Source organism: Osmerus eperlanus, chromosome 19 (assembly GCF_963692335.1).
Source record: "Osmerus eperlanus chromosome 19, fOsmEpe2.1, whole genome shotgun sequence".
NCBI lineage: Eukaryota > Metazoa > Chordata > Actinopteri > Osmeriformes > Osmeridae > Osmerus > Osmerus eperlanus.
Window position 1 is genome coordinate 1,263,821 of NC_085036.1, and position 22,364 is coordinate 1,286,184.

At 40.1% G+C, this 22,364-nt stretch overlaps 1 protein-coding gene across 5 annotated transcripts in view; it reads left to right on the forward strand.

Annotated features, from left to right (window-relative positions):
* clip2 (CAP-GLY domain containing linker protein 2) overlaps positions 1-22,364 on the forward strand; it is an 86,711-nt gene that overhangs the window by 57,112 nt on the left and 7,235 nt on the right. For all 5 annotated transcript variants that reach the window (XM_062485498.1, XM_062485500.1, XM_062485502.1 and 2 more), the window contains 2 exons: positions 21,807-21,910; positions 22,052-22,112. In XM_062485498.1, the coding sequence (XP_062341482.1) occupies positions 21,807-21,910; positions 22,052-22,112 (165 nt within the window). The remainder of the gene's footprint in view (positions 1-21,806; positions 21,911-22,051; positions 22,113-22,364) is intronic.

Below are 22,364 nucleotides of genomic sequence, written 5' to 3' on the forward strand. Positions count from 1 at the left end.
AGCGGCAGGAGGTTGTGTTGAGTTGTTCAGTCTTTAATATGATGCTATGTATGTTTAAATGTCCACCAAAGATTCCTTTCGGTTTTGTATTGGGGTTCCACAGTACACTTGCGTGATTGACAGTCTGAAATAATTTTGTTTGCTGTTGTTTAACAAACACAGTGTTAGCCGTAGCAGAAATAGATGTTTTCGCTTTTAACAGCATTTGCCCACTGTATTCAGAGAAAAAGTTTGTTGGAGTGTTGTTACCTCGTGATCCTGTGAAGTGCGTAGCCGACGTATTAATTCCCTGTGGGACAGCTAATTGGCAAATATCCACATGAGATGGCTTGAAGCACACAGGTCAGGTGTTGGACCGAATTCTCACTCCCCCGCAGAATCCCACTCCCCTACGCGTGAACGCGCACTGCCTTCCTAGCGTATTCATAGTTGTAGTTTGACGAACCGAGGCAATTTTTACAATGTTTAGCCTAGGTTCCCTCGTCTTAGGCTTTGAGGAAACTGTCAGTAGGCTATTTAATTCATGTTTCATCAAAATATAAGTTATGTTGTGCTGCAGGATTTCGGCAGGTTTAAAAAACAGTGTTGCCAAAATCCTACTCCCCTTTTAACTTTTACATTTTTGCAACTAGTATCAAAAGGTTTTTATGGCACACTCTACAGCACTTTTTTTTAAATCGGCCGAAATCCTCCCCCCCTCTTATCTTGGGACTATAAGATCTGACACCCCCCCCAAATTATTTTGGTGGCTCCTCATGCCCTGTAGAGTGTGCCATAAAAAGCTTTTGATACTAGTTGCATAAATGTAAAAGTTAAAAGGGGAGTAGGATTTTGGCAACACTGTTTTTCATACTTGCCGAAATCCTCCCCCCCCATATCTTGGGGCTATAAGATCTGACACACCCCAACTATGGATGTGGACAATCTGGATGGCGACACTAACTGGGTAATAGCTTGTCAACTGGTATTGAATACAATACTTTTTTCACTACTAAACACATTTATAATGAAGCATTGGTATTTCTTTGTATAAGTGGTAATGTTATTATAGGTGACAGTGACAGTTTTTGCCATTCCTAATGTTTGATCATTCATTATCATTCCACAAATTAATGTTAATGTTTATCCAAAATCTCAGGTTGGCTGAGACAGCTGCCTCAGAAGGTTCCATCACTGTTGTGCTAAAATCCAACTGAGAGGAATATGTCTGTGCTGCCTGCCGTAAACATCCCTGACCTGTTTTCATGATCAAGCCTCAAACTTGTTAAAACTCTTATTTAAATTATCACTTTCTTTCTTTTTTTCTACCTTTTGTTAAATATATCACAGGGCTCTAGAGTGCGACCAAAATGTGTACGGGTGCGACTAAATTTGTTCCTAGGTCGCACCGGTGCACCTCACCTCCTCGCATCCGCTGTCTCTCCACAAACTAAGCGTTTGTTATCCTAAGACGGAACTGACACTCATGGTTGGATCATATCGTGGTCTAAACCAATCAGAGACAGAGATGGGGCGGGTCTTTGCCTCTGATTGGCTGTGGTCCAGATATTCCTGTAGCTCCGTGCTGTGTGATTGAAATTACGACCTGAGCACCAGAGAGTCAGTTTAGCAGACCTGGGCATTGTATGGCCCGCGGGCCATAACCGGCCACAGGCTGTCTCAATCCGGCCCACGTGAGGTAAATCAAAAATGTAAAATAAATAAATGTGTTGAGCGGTAGTAAATATGTAGTCCTGAAAGACTACAGTGATCAGGCGATTTACATATGTGCGCTTGCGCAACCTCACCGACAGGAGAGTTAGCTGTTGGTAAGCCCTCGAAAATGAAAAACTTTGCCACTGATTAACTTTTAACAAGACATGGACTTCTAAGTATCTGTTTACTGAGGTCAAAGTGAAAGCTGTGAAGAAAAAAAAACTAACGCGGACATAATAAGAACTTGACTGATTCAGTGGGCGCAGGCTGATGGTTTGCTAGTTGAACTGCAGACCCTGATCATTACCTGTCAGCTGTCCTTCGCATATCCACCTCAGACATTCAGACAGATTTCGATGCACTTGTTTAAGCCCAGTGGATTTCTCTCACAGAACAAAATGAACTGAAAAAACGTATTGCTTTTTGTATAAAGTTGATCAATTCCACATATTTAACATACTGCAAAACAACTTTTCAGTGTTTGTGAAGATTAACTGGTTACAAATAAAATGAAACACTGTTGTTGTTGTTTATACTGTTTATTACTTCTATAATCTTTCCTATTTGACCTAAACCAAAATCTAAAATATTTATATAAATACAGAATTTACAGAATATCCTTATTCTTCTGATAACCAGTAGCAGCTAATCAAAATATATACTTTACTGCTTTTTACAATGGGAGAAAATGAATAGTGAGCAAATTGATGAGGCCCTCCAACACATTTCAGGTTTCTCATGTGGCCCCTTGTAAAAATGAATTGCGGACCCCTGAGTTACGAAGCTGGGCCATGGAGCTAACCCATGGAGCTAGGATTTTGATGCTAGGGAGAGTGTGGCAAGATGATTTAGCCAAGGCCATAGGGCAAGAAGGCCAAATTACAGGTGTTGGCCATCTGAAGGGCATGGGACAGCAAGGTGGGACCCGCTATAAGACTTTGAGCCATGAAATGTTAGGTCTCAGTTCAGGGAAGCACTTTTAAACTGTAGCACTTTCTATTTTGAAATGTTTTATTTTGCTTAAAATGTTTTAGTTTGGTAGCTCAGTGAAGCACTTAAAATATTTATATATATATATACAGTATGATTGTGCTTCAAATAAAAAAATATTTACCTACACCTTATTCTTGTTTAAGATCATTTACATAATATATATTAATGTATATGGAGCGTGATAAAAAGGTGACCTTGAAATTGTGGCGACGCAAGGAAAAATTTGGGTGCACCTAAATTTTGTGCTGGTGCACCTAAATAAAAAAGTTAGGCGCACCAGTGCAACCAAGGCAACAAGTTAGTCTGGAGCCCTGTATCATTATAGTTTTTTTTAAATAAATGTGATGGAACCAATCAAAATGTCATCATTTATTAGATGTTTTTCACTAGCCATTCACAAAGGGAAGGTCCGGGCTTGGCTTATCAGGTATTAAAACCAAGCACTGTACATTGCAAGTTAGAAGACACAAACTAGGCTGTAGGTGAGAAACTAAGATATGTACGTGTATGTGTATGTGCAGCTGGTTGGTGCGTTGTGTTCGCTCCCAGTGTGTCTGTCAGAACACAACTCTTCAAACGGCTTTCCTTTTGCTGATTTATTGCTAGCGGAGTTTCTTACATGACTGAAATGAGAGTGGTGCTGAAACAACACAGAACGTAAAACAATTACCATCATGCTCCCGACACAGCATGTGACAGAATATAAAGACTAATACGTTACCTATTATTATTAAACAAATATTATAGTCTATTGACATTATATCAATGAATTCCGATCGCTGTTGAAAACGAAACTAAACATTCCACATACAATGATCCGATTTACCAAGACTATTTATAAACTATACAGATTAAAATATGTTTAAAAAATCAGAGGACAACAAACAAACAACAAAAGAAACAACTTACTTTCATCATGAATGCACTCTACCGAACCAAAGATTATAAACTACGAGTGCAAGAAATAAACCCAACCCAACTGTCATTCTCTGATTCTAACTGTTTCTAACTGATACATTTACTAAGACGGTCTCTTATTGGCTGATACCTGCCAGCCTTTCTTACATAGGCTGTGGGAAGCAGGATCTATAAAATGGATATGATTGTAAACACAAAACAGTTGTGTGGCAAGTAGTTTACTGAGAGGGAAATAGAAGTTGAATTCTGGTAGGAGGGACCTGTGAGCAGGGGCGTTTTTATATACATTTGTAAAATAATGTAGCTATACTCATGTACCAGACGATTATATTACAATTGGCATATAGTGCATTTAGTAAGTAGCCTATAACAGCAGGTACAACGTAATCAAGAATCAGAAGTGAATTCTACTAAAAGTGATTAGTACAAATGAATACAAAGGATGCTCGCTTTTACCAGACAGTGACATAACAGCAACTACAACATAATTCACATATTACCCTCATTCCGATAATAGGACAGTGTAGCACAACATCGACATCAACATCGTTTTTCAAGTGCAGCTCCAAAGTACGTCTATTTTCTTGAGACAATCATTCGGATTTTACCAGTAGCACAACATACAAATCGTATAGGCTCTCAAGTGCAGCACAACATAACTTATATTTTGATGAAACATGAATTAAATAGCCTACTGACAGTTTCCTCAAAGCCTAACAGTGCGTTCACACTGCAGCGGAGCGGGCGGCGCGCGGCGTCGGCTTCCAATTCATTTTCAATGAAACCAGGCGTTGACGCTCGCGTAGGGCATTGTGGGAAGGCGAGCGGAGCGGAGCGGAGCGTTGCAAGTTGGATTTTCTCAACTTTATGTAAATGAGGAGCGTGAAAACGCTAGCGTTGGCCAATCGGATTGGTTTCTTGTTTCTTGTAACGTAGCAACTGTTCGTCATGGTAAACATTTCTAGGTTTGACAATTTCAAGATGGAGGAGAAACTTTTCGTATGTGTCTGCACACCCAGTTCTGTTCAGAACAAAGTTACTAATGTGACGAGCCTGAATTTAAAGATTACATTAAACTAATAATGCATGGTGCATGGTTGCCGATGTCGTCATTGTTCCTAGTGTGTTTTTATAGCCTACTTTTAAATGTAGTCGTCACATTACGTGACTGTTCTGTGCCACTGCTAGCTCGCTAGCCCAGCCTACAAACGACTGGTTGAGTGACCGGTGGCGTAACATGTATTCTACTGTAATCTTGCACTAGTAAAATCTTGCACTTACATAAATGTTGTGTAAAAGTGGTATTTTGATCGATATTGTGAGTACATTAACCCAAATCTGCACGCTTGGCCATGACTACAACAGTGACCTTAGAGAACTACAACTCTGTATTAACTTGTCTAACACGCCCCCGAGCGTGGTGTACTGTGGGAAGGCAAGCGATGCAGAGCGTTAAAAAACGCTGCAGTGTGAACGCACTGTAAGACGAGGGAACCTAGGCTTGTTAAAAATCGCCTCGGTTCGTCAAACTACAACTAGCAATACGCTAGGAAGGCAGTGCGCGTTCACGCGTAGGGGAGTGGGATTCTGCGGGGGAGTGAGAATTCGGTCCAACACCGGGATTTAGATGGACATCTCCACATAGCAAGAGAATCGCGCAAAGAACAATCAAGATGCTCCGTTTTGTCGATGACAGATGTTTTACACCCACTCTTGCTCTGTTCACGTTGTAATCGCTGAACTCGCACTCGCCCGTCATCCAAAACTTTGGAGTAGATGATGTATTGACTCCATGAATCGAGCGGTAGGCTGACAGCGCGGTTTCCTGGAGAGTAGGCCAGTGTAGACGAGCGTTTACAAGCGGCAAACTTCGCTTGTAAACGCTTACAAACTTCTCTTTGGGATTGCGTCCGAAGCACGTGTACTCCCCGTCGCCCTGTCTGCTCCCGTAGTGGACCCGTAGTAGACACCAGCGTTGACGAGCTAGGCTCCAAGACACCTGGGGCCTCATGTATAAAGGATTGCGCAGCTTTCATACCAGAAGATGGCATACGGCCAAAACTCGAAAAGTACCTACGCACAGAAATATTCACATGTAGCCTATAAAACGTGAGATTGACCGCACGTGAACGAGCCACTGACCCCGCCTTGCCTCCTCCCATAAATGAGGCGAGAAAATGTGTCCTGTTTGTCGGTCTGTCATCAGGCATTAGCAACATAAACTGTCAGGCTTCTTTTTTTACCTGTAGCACTTTGAGATTTAGCTGAATATAAAGTGCATTACAAATACAATTATTATTATTATTATTAAAGGGCCGTAAAAAAAAAGTAACACACGTTTCTTCATGCCGGTTTTGTTATGAACAGTATTAAAGTTTGGACTGATAACGAGGACGTAGTGTAGCAATTGCACGGGAGCTTGACGGCTGTATTTCCAGTTTTTGACGTATGATGATATTCACAATATTAAATACATTTAGTTAAAGGCTACCCTGTGTTTTTGCATGTAAAGGTAGGATATGTGATGTTATCCTGTATTCCATGCAGTCGGGGCATCTCCCCTCCTGCACTCCCGTAGTGGACAATCCAGTGTGCGAAATACAGGGGGGTCCGGGGGGGCTCGACCCCCCCGATTAACCCATGAGCCCCCCTGAAAGCCTCAAAAGCAACATTTGAAGGGGGTCTCAATTTTTTTTCAAAATAAATAAATAAATATTGTCACTAATGGTCACAAAAATGTTTTAAAGCTCACCATGTCCAGTATTCAGAAATCAAAACATTTATTCACCTTTTTTTTTTCCAAGCGGAGCCAGCCAGTCCTGTGCGCCAAACAGAAACGTTGAGAAGTCAATGGCTAGCAAGCGAAAGCTAACCAGAGTGTATCATTCACACACTTTGGGTTCACAAACCCAAAAAGGTGTCACTCAGAGATGAAGAGGCACCGAATGACAATGCTGTTGCAGCTAGCACAGTGGGCCAACTCACTACCAGAACAGAGGATCATCTCCCACCCAGTGATTCCCCAGAAGAAACGAGGCCGAGTGCTCCGAAGACGCAGCAGGTGCTGAGGTAACGTTAGCTGCTACTGCTGCTAGTACAAGTGACTTGCCGGCTGGTTGGTTGGTCAACGAAGCAGGTGGGCGCATGGAAAGACCTCAACTGTCTCCGATAGGCTATACCTGGCATTTATTCAGTTAATTGCTCTTGTAAGTGCGCCAGATTGGTGCCAATCATTGTCATGTCTGCATTGTAATGCACAACTTTGCCTCCTTGTTATGAAACAACGTGCATTCAAACAACTTTAGCCAATGCAACCTCTTATGTCAGTGTTGCTTTACGAATACTATCCTACCATATAGAACTAGAGAGGGTACAATTTCTGGGGAAATTGTAGGGTGTGCTTGCTTGCGTCGGTTGCACAGGGGTCCGTTTTTGAATGACATTTTTACAACTGATTTCTGTATCTTATATATGAAAATGCATACTTATTATTTATAAAGATTAAATAGATTTAAAAGCATTTTTTTTTTGCTGCTCATTTACAACTGAAAATACGAGTGAAGTGTAGAATGAAATAGATGTCTTCTAATTTCCCCTGCAAGAGGCAGCCTCATCGTTGAATCAAAAAGGAAATAGAGAGGGTACAATTTCTGGGGAAATTGTAGGGTGTGCTTGCTTGCGTCGGTTGTACAAGGATTTTAATGCCATTTTTACAACTGATATTCCTGTATATTTTATATAAAAATGCATAGGGCCTACTTATTATGTATAAATATTACATAGATTTAAAAGCATCTTTTTTTTTGCTGCTCATTTACAACTCAAAATACAAGTGAAGTGTAGAATGAAATAGATGTCTTATTTCCCCTGCAAGAGGCAGCCTCATCGTTGAATCAAAACGAATACATTTGGCAGACCGGTGTAAAAATTGACCTAATCTCTATGACTTAAACGTAATTTTAAGTTTTTCCCTTCTCGTGATATTTTCAGGCATGTAGCCTACTCATTGCATTCATTCATTAATAAAGAACCCCCTTTGAAGATTATTCTACGACGTTACCCGGCAGTAGAAGATGGAATCGCGATTCAAACAGTACCATCTGCTAACTGAAAATATGCCCCCCAAAACGTAAATAAGCTTGACATTTATTTAGTGGAAAATCGCTCATTCATAAAAAGCTCACTGGTAGCGACCATTGTCAGTAACAACGCAAAATGCGATATATAGCCGTGTGGAGAAGCTGCCCCGGTAAATTGTACTACTACGGTACAGTACTAGTAGACTACTGCTGTGTTCGTCTTGGTAGCGATTGCGTTGGTTGAATTGGATTTAACGTTCTGTTGTATGGTTTAGGCTGAAATTAATTATTTTCATGAACAGATTGACAACGTTTAGGCTGTGGCAATGAAGTTCAGGTTAGTAGTTAGATAGACTTTTGATTTAAGTAAGGAGAGTGCCGAACATGTTCTGTCGCCGTTTGACTTCCTAAACAGCTGTGTACTGTAGATGTTTTTGTAGTGTGTCTCGCGTAAGCTACAGCGTTGCAGTTAGCTACACTGGTTTGAAACCACAGGTAATGGTAATTTCACCAACAAATCGTTTACTAATGTCAGAATAAATCCTACAACGAAAATGTATATGTGAGGAATGTGTATTTTAACGATTGAAAACAGATACATCATAGACCACTGTAGTATGTGTTGCCCGGGCAACACAGGCTATAATGTCATGATGCTAATACTTCAGTGAAATAGTAGACTACTGTTTCCGAAAGTAGATGTACTTCCTTAATAATATCAGCTTATATTGTAGTTACATTACACATCACAATTGTGTGTCATATCACAAAGTAAAATGAGTAAATAGTTATCACCCTGGCCTCTTTGCTTGTGGCGTTTCTGCAGCTGCCTTGCAGTAAAGCTATAGTTAGCCTAGCTATCCCTTAACAGATGCGAAACGAATGTTCTGCCAAAGGTAGTCACGCGTGTTTTCGTGACGTTAGTGACGTAGTGACGTTAGTAACGTCAGTGACTGTGACTAGCAAATTAGCCACCGTTAGCTTCACTTTTCGCCACAAAAACTTAACTTCAGCCTAAACCATGCAACGGAACGTAAATCCCAATAGAAGCAACTCAATCGCTACCAAGACGAAACTTTTGACACCTAGGTTGTCTAGGTAGGCCAAATATTGACTGAGTTTTAGGGGGGCAAAAAGAAATAAAAATGAAAATAATAATATATATGTGAGAGAACAAAGGTTGTACTCTCGCCGAAGGCTTGAGCACACCCAATAAATTTGGCAGACCGGTGTAAAAATGGACCTAATCTCTATGACTTAAACGTCATTTTAAGTTTTTCCCTTCTCGTGATATTTTCAGGCATGTAGCCTACTGTAATTGTGTAAATTCAAGTGGCACTGTGTAGATCCGAACAGTCAAGAGATGTGGTTTTAATACAATTTATTTGGACTATACAATTACGTAATATTAAACAAAGCTTTGCTGATCAGTCATAACGAAGGAGGTGCTAGCCACAGGTCGTTCGCCAGAGTGATCCAGAACAACCCTAAAACCCTGCCTTATTTAAACTTTAGATCAAATGGTTTTTCTGAACTCTGTGATTGGTCAGCACTGCTCAGTGACAGTTTGACTTCATATCAAGTTCCCACGGTTCTTTAATGTGGCCTCTCTCCCCAAACCAGTAGATAGTAAAACCACAGGAGTTCACCAGTCAAATGGTCAACTGTCCTTTGTGTGGGCAACTTCAAACAAGTCTACAGGAAGGGTCAGAGCAGCAGATCACAATAACAATACAATTGAATCCACATTGTCTCCAGACCAGCTGTCTCTTCCCCCCAGGTGTCATAAACTGCAAATGGCATCTCTACCAAATGGAGTTGACTCTTCTTAATCAACTTTAGACTTCCGTTCCTCATATATGAAACACACACATTATAACTGTATTCCAAAAATTCCACGACAATTCCACTCTTTTTTTTTTTTTTACAATAGCATAAACCCAAACAATTAATCAAGAAAAATTAAATTCAAACATTAACATAAGAAATGCTAGTCTCAAGACAAAACCCATTGTACCCCGTACACCACAAAGTCCAGGTTGTCGGAACGGATGCCATCTTCAGTTGGCTTGCAGACAAACTTCTTTCAGTCAGTGTAGTCAACTTTCAACGACACTGCACTTCGCGTACAGCTCGGAAATTTCCTTGGTACTACGCAGAACGCGTATCCTCTGCTTCCGTCTCCAGACAAGGTGCACGCTTGCAATGGTTAGCGTGTATCCACGTTGCTCTCCTCTCCGATCTTAACCGCCGGATTAGTCGTCAGGAGAATCTGGTATGGCCCCGTCCACCTTGGGTTTTACCAGGCGTTTCAGGTTCTTCACCACGATCCAGTCCTCTGGTATCAAATCATGCAGCGGTCCAGTCATAGGAAACACAAAATAGACTCCAAAAAGGTTGCACAGTGATAAACAAGCACATTCTCACAGAGGTCAGTTAAAGGTAACTGACTTCTTGTCGTCTGACTTAGTCTTCAAAGTTCTGTTCTCTCATTCAACTGAAGTGATTAACACAATGTTGAATCCTATCAACACCAAAATAACTTCCTTAAACAAGTGTGACCCATTATCATTACATAACCTCAAAGAAAAATCCCATCGAAAATAATCTAAATTAACAAAAGCTTGATCACTGAGCCCCTGAGAAGTCTAAAACTTCTTCCCATCCAACAACCATCAAAACAGTATCACTTCTCCAAAAATTGAACTCTACAAAATCCATCTATCAATACCCAAATAGTTTCTCTAACCTTAACTGTGAAGCTTATCGTGTTTAAATTCCTTTTCTCATAATACTTGTCCCACATATGAAATACTGACAAAATGACTATGCATCCATTACAAATCCTCTTGTATGCTAAAGTAATGGATTCTTGATATCACACAAAATGTAGAGGCATGATCTTTCCATGTGTTAACTTAGCAAAATCTCAAGATAAATGTTTTATGCAGACCATACAACCTCCATTTTTTATTCTCATATCCTTCCTTTTTCCAAAACGCATTTTCTTGTGGATTAGTCCAAGTTCGAATCTCCATTCCACCATTCCTTTCTCCATCTGTCCGCTGTATTCTGTAATTCTTATCAAATATACTCAAACAAAACAAAATTCTCCCTCTGGGTTAAATACAGTCCAATATTTTCAACTCAGCAATATCATATCAAACCCACACAATCCTATCACAAATCCAAACTACTAAAGCTAAAGACATAAAACCCCCATAGTCACTCTCTGTTTGGATCAGTCAGTCATCAGTCAGTCATAAATTCCTAAACGTCATCTCTTCCTCTCTAAGAAGCCTGCGCTTCCCTTAAAGAATCTGTAACAAATGTTGTATCAAGGTCACACAACAATTTTCCTCAAAAGAGTCCTGTAAGCCCAAATTTGTCAATTTAGGCTCATCCGGACATAGCAACATCATCTCATCACTTCCTGTAAACATATCAACATCAAAAACATATTCTAGTTAGTTCATCAATGCATTCAGGCAATCTAGAAACTGCTCCAGCTAGTATCAGCACTAGCATTTTCCCTGTGGAATAATCATAATTGTTAGAGTGAATTCCACATTTGCATACAGCAAGTTGTGTCCCAGATCAAACTAAGAAACTTCCTGTTTCCATACCTTTCCCAAAATCATCAACCAACTTTTGAACCAATAAAACAACCAAATTACCCCATCTTTTATAAAAACCTTTAGGAACAGTTCAAATGAATACCTTTACATTTCAGATTCCCTTTTAATTTTTTCTGTATTTAAATTCACCAAATCAACTCTCTCTTTTTCCAAGACATGTAGAAAACCAGCATCACTACCCTAAACCAGAATTTAATCTGTATGATTCCAAAATAAAACATAGACCATAAAATGTTCTTAATGTAACCATTAACCAAACTTATACCCCATCTATATTTCTATATAGGTTAGATAGGTAGAACTTCATAACTTGCTTTGGCTGCAGTCCAGAACAAGCTACTTCGTTCCAACCATCACACCACAATTTATCAGACTTAATGAGTCTTCCCAAATTATTTCAAAACCAAATTATCATAACCCTCTGTATGAACCAATACCATAATGATACAACCTCATCACAGCCTAACTGTTTATCCCAAAACATTGTACCATGCCCTTAAGACAAAAGAAAATATAAACTCTCCCTTTTTCTTTTAAACCTTTAAATTCACAATTTAACATAAACCCGTAAAACAAAACCTTATTCTTTAACTCCTCAAAAGTTTTATCAAAGCATGTAATGTATACACCTTTGAATATTCCTATATTTACCAGCTATCTCAATTACTCTTTGTTAGTGAATCAACTCAAATAAACAATCGCGCATTTCAAAACTCGAATCAAACAAACAGCGCCCTCTGGAACAAAGCAAAAACTCTCAACCTTTTTTCATTTCTTTTAAACAACACAGATGGTTGGCGTTTACCATCTATTCACTTAATTTTGCTAAAGTATAACTTTTCCAATCCAATTAGAACTAATTTATGAACCAGGGTCTAATTTCTGCATTTTACTGAGTACCATCACACATCACAGATTTTCCGCTCGTAAATACAAGTTCTGGTCTGAAAGGCTTCTACCTCCCAGTTTGGCTAGGAATTTAGAACAAATGTTAAATCATACATTCGTAAACCACCAAACTTCGAATTCATCTAAACGGACACATCTTTCACCATTAATACTCACATAAGTATGCAGAATTACACCCTCTGGGATCACCTTTGTAAAACTCATCGTAACGGGACTTTTTTTTTGTAGCCCCCACCTTTCCTCGGAATTTCCGAAACTCATTTAAAATGTCCTCAAACAAACAAAAACCTTGTTAGCAAATGTCTCAAAATACTCATCACCCAACATATTTCAAAAATAACCAAATTAATATGTAAAATTCGCTCCAAATTTATCTATTTCTCTAAATTTTCGTCTTAGTCAATTTCTCAATTTCCATCTGCGCATGCGTCATGCGGTTACTCATCCTGGATCTCAAATATCAAGCTGCAATTCCTTTACTAGCCTGTACCCGCCTGTCGGTCTGTTAGTTTGTTAGCCAATGTCGTTGCCATAGTTGCAAATTCAACTTCCTGGACTCTCCTTTGTCTCAGGACAGAACAAAATGCACTTCCTCCACGTTTTCACCATTAGCCATTAACCAACAGTCACAGCCTGGATTTTCTTTACAAGTCTATCAACCATTAGTACTATTTCAATTTCCACGTAAAAATTAGGCTCCGAAATCTACATATGCACCTAATATCACTCGTCAGAGAATGACAGTTTACCCATGTATTAGCATTCTGGTTGGACAAAGCTTCAACTTCAAGTCCATTTAAATAGGTAAATATGAATACCACCAAACCCAACACATTTCAACAAATCATCTCAGCAGCAATAAACACACATATGTAGTACCTTTGCCCTTAACAACAATCGCAATTCAGTCTCTCTAACTAGTTCCCCTTGTATACACTTCAGTCCCTCGGACTGGCTCAATCTTTCTAATCACTTCTTCATAACCCTTTACATATTTCTTTAAACAACAGTAACATCTGTGAACTCCCACAAAATTAAAAATTAAACCATCGAACATCCAGACATAAACAAAAATATTCCTTAAACAACATAACATTTCCGTTTGAACACATAACTTTCTATAAAAGTTTCAATAACCCCGGGATTGTAATTCTTCAAATGAGTATCGCTTTTGTTGCCAAAACTGTACTTTTACCAATTATCCTACCCAAAAACTAAATTTCCAGCGCATTATTCAATAACGAATCAAGCTCATAATATAGAAAATCGGTCTGTACATAATTTCCAAATCAAGAGTATGGCAACTCACAATATTTTCTTAAGTTTGACAAAGAAACAGAAACACATCTGTTTTCCAACCAATATACTTCTCAATTCAACGTCAAATTCTCTATAAAATGAGTGATTTTTTGTTGTTGTTTTTTTTGTTTTTTGCACTCATGTGTGGGCCACTGCACGCAGAATGAGCTTCACTGAAAGAATCAACTTCCGCTAGGCTCAAGCGCATGCGCCTCTTTTCAAGTGGAGAATTCAGTCAAAGAATTAACATTAGCATTTTCAAAACAGAATGTCTCCGTCTTCAAAAACAAATGCCTTCTGGCGGTAATCAGACCGATGTAAAGTCTAACATCAAATATATAACGGTTAACAGAGTTGTAAAACAATATAACAAGTCAATCGTCTCTCCTCTACCAACAGTGTCATAACCGATAAACATTGTACGTCACCAGTTCGGAACTCAACTTCCGGTCACGAACCCCTCTGATTTGAGAGTTCGCTCACAATTTCTAGAAAACTTTCAACAGTGATGACACGTCTCCGGACATTCACGTACATTTTGCCTAAATTCCCACAATTAAAGCACGCATTTTGGATTGACCATACCTAGCAATTCGTGTTGGCCTACATGTTTTTCAACAGCATGTCAACACGCTCTGCATCAGCTTTGACCATAGCCCACAACACCACTTATTCCAAACACAACAGGGACTCAAACCCTTTGTTCCGGAGAGGACTTTAACCTCTCCTTCTTTGAAACACAGTATATGCAATCGCATATACTGTGTAAAGCACAAGCCTCAATCTTTGCGGGAATCCAAAGCAAATCTATAAACAAATTCCAGGATCCTGCTTTCTTGACTTTTCCTAGATATAACCGGCTGTCAGAAGACATCGGAGTCATAGAGAAATGGCAAATGTCTGACCTCATGTTCATATTCTGTTCTTGCATTCCCGCAAAACCTCATGTGCCTGCGCATCCTGCCGCAACACCCCTGGCTGCGGATGAGGCGAAATTTGTTTGCGGAACAGCCAGAAAATCTCAATCGTGAATCTGTGGGGAAATAGATGAAAAATTCCCCACACTATTCTGTCCTAATATTTCTTTATCCCTCTACCTATCTCCATCCAATCAGAAAAAGCTCTCCAATCAGGCTAAAATCTATTCTTTTCTCCACTTCAAAAAAAATTGTGTATCTATTTCTCCCCACGAACCTATTTCGCAATACAATAAGGTCCTTAAAACAAAACAACCCCACAATCGAAAATCCACATTTATCAATCCATATTTGCATTTGCAATAAACTATCGTTACCATACTTTTGTTTCATGTAATCGAAGTTTGGACAGGTCAATTCTGCCTCCAGACCATTCATTTTTTTAGAATTACAATCCATAAACGATAACCAACGACGGCAAATAAAGACACAATTACCCCTTTTCTTTTCTAAAAACAATTAAATTCCAACTTCACAACTTTCAATGAAAATAACTGCACAATCATAAATTACAAATATTCAAACCGAAAATTAATTAAAATTTTGATTTTTGTAATTTGTATATAGCTTGAATAGTAGACACCATTAGTTACTCATGCTTATTTTAACCTCAAAAAACATATAAAACAAAAATGAACACGTGTGTAAAAAACTCAAACCTTTGTTTTGAAAATCCCTCAGGATACATCCTTTTCTTTTTTGTTCTCCACCTTCAGGGACTCAAACCCTTTGTAAACACTCACTCACACAGCTGATTTCCTCACAAGTATACTTTTCTCTCGGGACTTAGAATCACGTTTAGGCCGTTAATAAATAAGAACTGCACCAATGCCAATACAATTTCTCAAACTATCACTAACCCAACATATTCTAATCCTTAGGGTCTCAAAAAGACACATAACACGATATAACATGTGAATTTATCTCCCTCTATGTGTTTGTTCGTCAACAACACTAACTCTGTGTGTCCGTCGACACACTTCTGCAGACATTTTTTACGACTTTCACGTAAAAGATAGGTTCAACAACCTTACCTTATTAATTTGTACGACTTTACACGTACAAGATAGTGTAGCGGGGTTTGCTCGTTTAAGATTGAAATACTTAATTTATCATAAAGTCTGGGGCACCACCCTAATATTGGTTTAGGACATTAGGGAATCCTATGTTTAATATGTAATAATCAGTCTCATCTTTAGGAATGAATTCGTTCTAAGAGTAGAGCCAATCGTAACATCAGTGAACACGCACGTCAAAATATCTTTACAATGAATTTATTCAAGTAAGGTAAACAGATCTTATGAAAAGTTGGATTATGGGTTTGATATGAGAGATTGGTTTCAATGAACAGAATGAAATGGTCTAACTTAAAGAAAGGCAGAAATTGTACAGTCAGTGATTACATCCTTACAAATCATATACAGAGCTCACGCCAATGCCATGTCGAGGGGGAAAGAGCGTTAGCCATAGTTACGTTTGATCAGGGGTTGATCAATGATGTTGAGGGCGGTTTGCGCCAAAGGTCCATTTGAAGAATCTGAAGTCACAGCGCGGCTGCGCTGGGTCATGTGACTGAGTCTGCGGGATCTCAGTGAAGTCGCATTTGGAATTGCGTTTTTGGTTCTTCTGTTGAAACGTCCAGATAGTGTCGCGATCACTATAAAGTTGAATCTCAGGAGAAGCTTGGCGACGTCCTTGGAACGCCAATCCTGATGGCGTTCATGCCATGGTCGGTTTCGCTGGAGTCAGAGATTGATGGTCATCTTAGGGCTTTATACAGTTCGAGGGAGGACCCGTCTGGGGTCAGATGTGGATTGGGAGAAGCTGGGTTCTCAACTCCCCCCTTCTTCCTTCACACCTACCAAAGGTGTGATCTGATCTCTGGCTGATCATTCGATGGTTCAAATATTGTTCTGGACATCTTGGTACAGTTACAAAATATAGTTGAATGATTGTTTTATTATGATAGCTTCGTGTAGATACCAAGAATGACGTGGTTATCTTTCAGGAAGAAGGAGTTGTTACTAGAATCAAGATTTCAGTGAACACAACATTAAAACAAAGTAACAAACATAACACAAATATCCCTCTCATAATTCTCCACCTTGTACTCTTGTGGTAAAGTCTCAAGAACTTTCCTCAAAAGTTCTGATCAAGGTATGTTCTTTGTTCAAATCGCCGCCGAAACGGATAGCAAATGGTCGCTGGAGACGTGTTGTCTAAATCAGGCCCTTTGAAGCTTGCAAGCTAGCAGGAGGGCTGATTTGGTAGATTGGGGAGGTCCCCCCCCCATTCTATGGTTCCTTTGCATCGGCGTTTGGTGGGTAATCAGCATACTGAGGGTGTCACAAGGGCTGATTCTGATGTGATTGAATCACTCTTCAGGTGTGGCAAGATGTTGGCTCCGTGTGGTCTTGTGGACCTCACTACAATAGGTTCAACAACCTTACCTTATTAATTCGTACGACTTTACACGTACAGGACAGTTTTACCTCTGCCCAATTACTTACTTAACCGAATTATTGACAATAGCCTAAAAAAAACACATTTAGACAATTCAATATCACACAGTAACCAAAAGAACATCTCACCGGTTCTTTTGAAGATCCCGCGTCAGCCACAAAACGTCCAACGGGCGCCCCCTCTGGCCCTGCTGTCTCACGCATGGCGGAAGGAAAGGCGGCTTTTTGCCGGAAGATCAATTCGCCCAGGGGAGCCGCCTGCTGAACGCCGTAGACCAATGAGGATCCCCGTACTCGGCCACCAAGTGTGATTGTGGAAATTCAAGTGGCACTGTGTAGATCCGAACAGTCAAGAGATGTGGTTTTAATACAATTTATTTGGACTATACAATTACGTAATATTAAACAAAGCTTTGCTGATCAGTCATAACGAAGGAGGTGCTAGCCACAGGTCGTTCACCAGAGTGATCCAGAACAACCCTAAAACCCTGCCTTATATAAACTTTAGATCAAATGGTTTTTCTGAACTCTGTGATTGGTCAGCACTGCTCAGTGACAGTTTGACTTCATATCAAGTTCCCACGGTTCTTTAATGTGGCCTCTCTCCCAAACCAGTAGATAGTAAAACCACAGGAGTTCACCAGTCAAATGGTCAAACTGTCCTTTGTGTGGGCAACTTCAAACAAGTCTACAGGAAGGGTCAGAGCAGAAGATCACAATAACAATACAATTGAATCCACATTGTCTCCAGACCAGCTGTCTCTTCCCCCCAGGTGTCATAAACTGCAAATGGCATCTCTACCAAATGGAGTTGACTCTTCTTAATCAACTTTAGACTTCCGTTCCTCATATATGAAACACACACATTATAACTGTATTCCAAAATTTCCACGACACTACTCATTGCATTCATTCATTAATAAAGAACCCCCTTTGAAGATTATTCTACGACGTTACCCGGCAGTAGAAGATGGAATCGCGATTCAGACAGTCCCATCTGCTAACTGAAAATATGCCCCCCAAAACGTAAATAAGCTTGACATTTATTTAGTGGAAAATCGCTCATTCATAAAAAGCTCACTGGTAGCGATCATTGTCAGTAACGACGCAAAATGCGATATAGCCCTGTGTGGAGAAGCTGCCCCGGTAAATTGTACTACTACGGTACAGTACTAGTAGACTACTGCTGTGTTCGTCTTGGTAGCGATTGCGTTGGTTGAATTGGATTTAACGTTCTGTTGTACGGTTTAGGCTGAAATTAATTATTTTCATGAACAGATTGACAACGTTTAGGCTGTGGCAATGAAGTTCAGGTTAGTAGTTAGATAGACTTTTGATTTAAGTAAGGGGAGTGCCGAACATGTTCTGTCGCCGTTTGACTTCCTACAGCTGTGTAGATGTTTTTGTAGTGTCTCGCGTAGGCTACAGCGTTGCAGTGAGCAACACTGGTTTGAAACCACAGGTAATGATAATTTCACCCACAAATCGTTTACTTGTAATGTAATGTCATAATAAATCCTACAACGAAAATGTATTTGTGAGGAATGTTTATTTTAAAGATTGAAAACAGATGCATCATAGACCACTGTAGTATGTGTTGCCCGGGCAACAGAGGCTAATGTCATGATGCTAATGCTTCAGTGAAATAGTAGACTACCGTTTCCAAAAGTAGATGTGGGCCTACTTCCTTAATAATATCAGCTAATATTGTACATTACATTTCATAATTGTGTTTCACATCACAAAGTAAAATGAGTAAATAGTTATCACCCTGGCCTCTTTGCTTGTGGCGTTCCTGCAGCTGCCTTGCAGTAAAGCTATAGTTAGCCTAGCTATCCCCCAAGTTAACAGATGTGAAACGAATGTTCTGCTACAGGTAGTCACGCGTGTTTTCGTGACGTAGTGACGTTAGTAACGTCAGTGACTGTGGCTAGCAAATTAGCCACAGTTAGCTTCACTTTTCACCACAAAAACGCAATTTCTACTTAAACCATGCAACGGAACGTAAATAAAAATACAACCAACGCAAACGCTACCAAGACGAACCTTTTGACACCGCCATTGTGTATGTAGTCCAAATATTGACTGATCCTTAGGGGGGCGAAAATAAATAATAATAAATAAATATATATGTGAGAGAACAAAGGTTGTGCTCTCGCCGAAGGCTTGAGCACACCCAATAATAGTAGAATACTAAAATAATAGCATATTGGATTATCAAAAATGGTTAAGTGTGTGCGTGTGTGTGTTGTCATGTAGGCTATAGACTGATTGTCTTGGCTTGCATCCATAAAATAGTTACTGTAATGTTATACCTACTGCCAGTAGCGGACTGACCATCGGTAGTGCCATGTTTATTTTACATAAAGCTCCAAAATCAATTATTCGCTCAAATCAGCCAAAAAATTTTGCTTGCGCGCCATGCGCGCTCGCATTAACTGTAGAACTCCCTAGCATCACATCAAACCCAGAATGTGCATGCATTAGCAGGGCACTTTGGTGGCGTATACGGGGCCGGTTCTGGTGGGCCGGTCTGGATCAAAGTCCAAGGCCTATTTTTACTTCCAGTCCGTCCCTGCCTACTGCATATTGAGCAAATTAAGATCGGTATTGCGCAACAATCGAGAGATGGGGACCCCCCGAATATTGACGGGTATTTCGCACACTGGGAAAATCTGATGGTGAGACAGCGCTGAATTTTGATGTTAAATTTTAGTTGGATTGTACAAGGTGTTTATGGAACAATTATCACTCAGTACAAGCGCAAATAACACTGCTGGATGTAATCTTCATGATAATGATGAAATGGAGTGGAAAAAAAGTTGTGAGGAAAACAAAATATAACTATACGAGTAATCGATCTTCCCACATTTACTTTCTGCAGTCTGACTACAGTACGGTCATCCGCGTCGCCATTTCCCACTGTCTCCAAAATGTGCGTAGGCCTACGGATGGGTCAGAGTTTGCGTGGAGGACCCCACATTCTCCCGTAAAGTTTGTTTTTGATAAATCTCAACCTTTGCGTGGGAAGTGGCGTACGCACATTTTCAGCCCTGTTTTGTTTGTACGTAACGTTTATAAATGAGACCCCAGACAAATTGCATATCGTGCGGAGGCAGTGGCGCGGGAAGGGGGGTGCTGAGGGTGCTGCACCACCCCCTAGCTGCAGGAAGGAGAAAAGAAATAAAGGTGTTAGTATTTTTTTTAAATTAAATATATATATATATATATATTAAAACGATATAATAAATTATTTTGCTTTGGGGAAGAAAATAGACGTGGGAAAAATGTGTTTGCTAGTTTTTAGCTATCACAGGCATGCATCTTGCTACATGGGGTTCACGGAAGTTGTTACTTGCTAATGGATAAAGAAGAACGTGAACGAACATGGGCCAATTAGAACTTTTTGTGTGTGAGCGAGCGTTAGTGAGCGAGAGACCGAGTGTTCATGTTCATGTCCGAGTTTTTTTTCTTCCATATGCAACAAGTAGCATATGCTTATTTTTTCCCAATGCAAATACTGTAGCCTAGATTATAGACAGTACCTCAGCACCCCCACTCAAAATACCTTCCTGCGCGTCTGTGCAGAGGGCCACCCACTTGAAGACACAGGTTGAGGCACAGCCTAGTAGGAAGGGAGAAACAACCGCAGCAGAACACGCCAACGCACTCCAACACGGACCAGCCCAGATGTCGATGACCAGATGCAGAAGCTTCAATCGAGTAAAATTAAAAACCCTTGAAAACGTCTACATGCAGAAATACCGTTGATATTATCGTGCACAAGTATTTATAATCGTTAATATGTAATTGAATACCGTAATTCCCCAGAATACTACATAACGTATTCAGGAAACGATCAAATGGGTGTCCTTCCTAGCTACATACAGCAGCTTCTGCGGAAACGCTGTGCTACCCGCAGACAAACATATCCCATGTTGCCCCGCCGAATCACGACCACATTCCCACACTCGACCAAGCGTTTCTCCAAAGATTCAGCCCACACAGCAGAATCCACCAAGTAGGCCAACCTCTTTACTTGACACATTATGATCACGCCACCTAGGAACCAAATCGATCGTACAGTGTTTGACTCGAGAACCCGCAAGAAGACTGAGAGCGTCTGTGTCGCACTAGCAATGCAAGTGCCGGGATCCCTGCTATATACCCCGCCCTTTTAAACATTTAAACATTTAGTCGACGCTCTTATCCAGAGCGACTTACAGTAAGTACAGGGACATTCCCCCCGAGGCAAGTAGGGTGAAGTGCATTGCCCAAGGACACAACGTCATTTTGCACAGCCGGGAATCGAACCGGTAACCTTCAAATTACGAGCCCGACTCCCTAACCGCTCGACCACCTGACTCCCTGACGCCCTTTTAGGAAGGTGTGCTTTGACACGTGATGACGATGTATCGCGTCCCCTGCATGAACCAGCTCCGCTTGTTTGTACTTTATTATGGATGGAATAATTTGTGAAAGTGCTGTCAGAGGAAAGGCTTTGATGACAATATCATTTTTAACACTCCATGGAAAGCATATTTCAGGCAATATGTACGACTTGGCAAGGGACATGGCTCAGTGTGACAAGTCAGTTGTATTGAAATAGCAGCCAATAGGGTCTGGTGACTGTTGGCCAGGAAGACATCCAACTATTATTAATTCTTATGTAAACCTGTACAGCATTAGATACAAAAAATATTTTAGATGACTCAGCCAGATATAGGGAACCTTATCTTGATGGATTTTTAGGTTGTGCTTTTTTCTCCTCCCATCTTGAGCATTTAGGTTTGTTGCAAACTGTATGTTAATGGGCCTTTGTGCCTTTTTCTGCAGTACATTACAGAGACTGAAGGCAACCTTCAGCAAGTGCGAACTGCATTGGCCAGCACTCAGAAAGACAAAGTAGAGCTGGCAAATCAACTTGAAGAAGAGAAAAGGTATGCTGCATGTGTATTTCCGACTATTTCAATTTGAATATTGTAATTTATTGTTTAAGAATTTTCTTGTCGTTGTTCCTGGCTCATAAAACATTTTGTAGCATTTTACTGACACCAAGTGGCCAAAATGTTTCCCTACAGGAAAGTTGAGGATCTTCAGTTCAGAGTGGAAGAAGAATCCATCACCAAAGGAGACCTTGAGGTACATATCTACCTTCAACATTTGGGGAAGAAATCTGAAGTTAGAAATTGTATAAATCTTTTCAGTGATCAGCTCTTTTCCAAGGCTTGTTAGTAACTTGTAATGACAAAGGGACATATAGATACATTATAAATGTAACAATCTGTTTATCTAGCCAGATATGAAGATATGATATTTTCTTAATATTTAATATACTGTCTGTAAAATGTTTTTCCTCAACTTCTCTTTTGCAATCTATGTGAACTTTACACT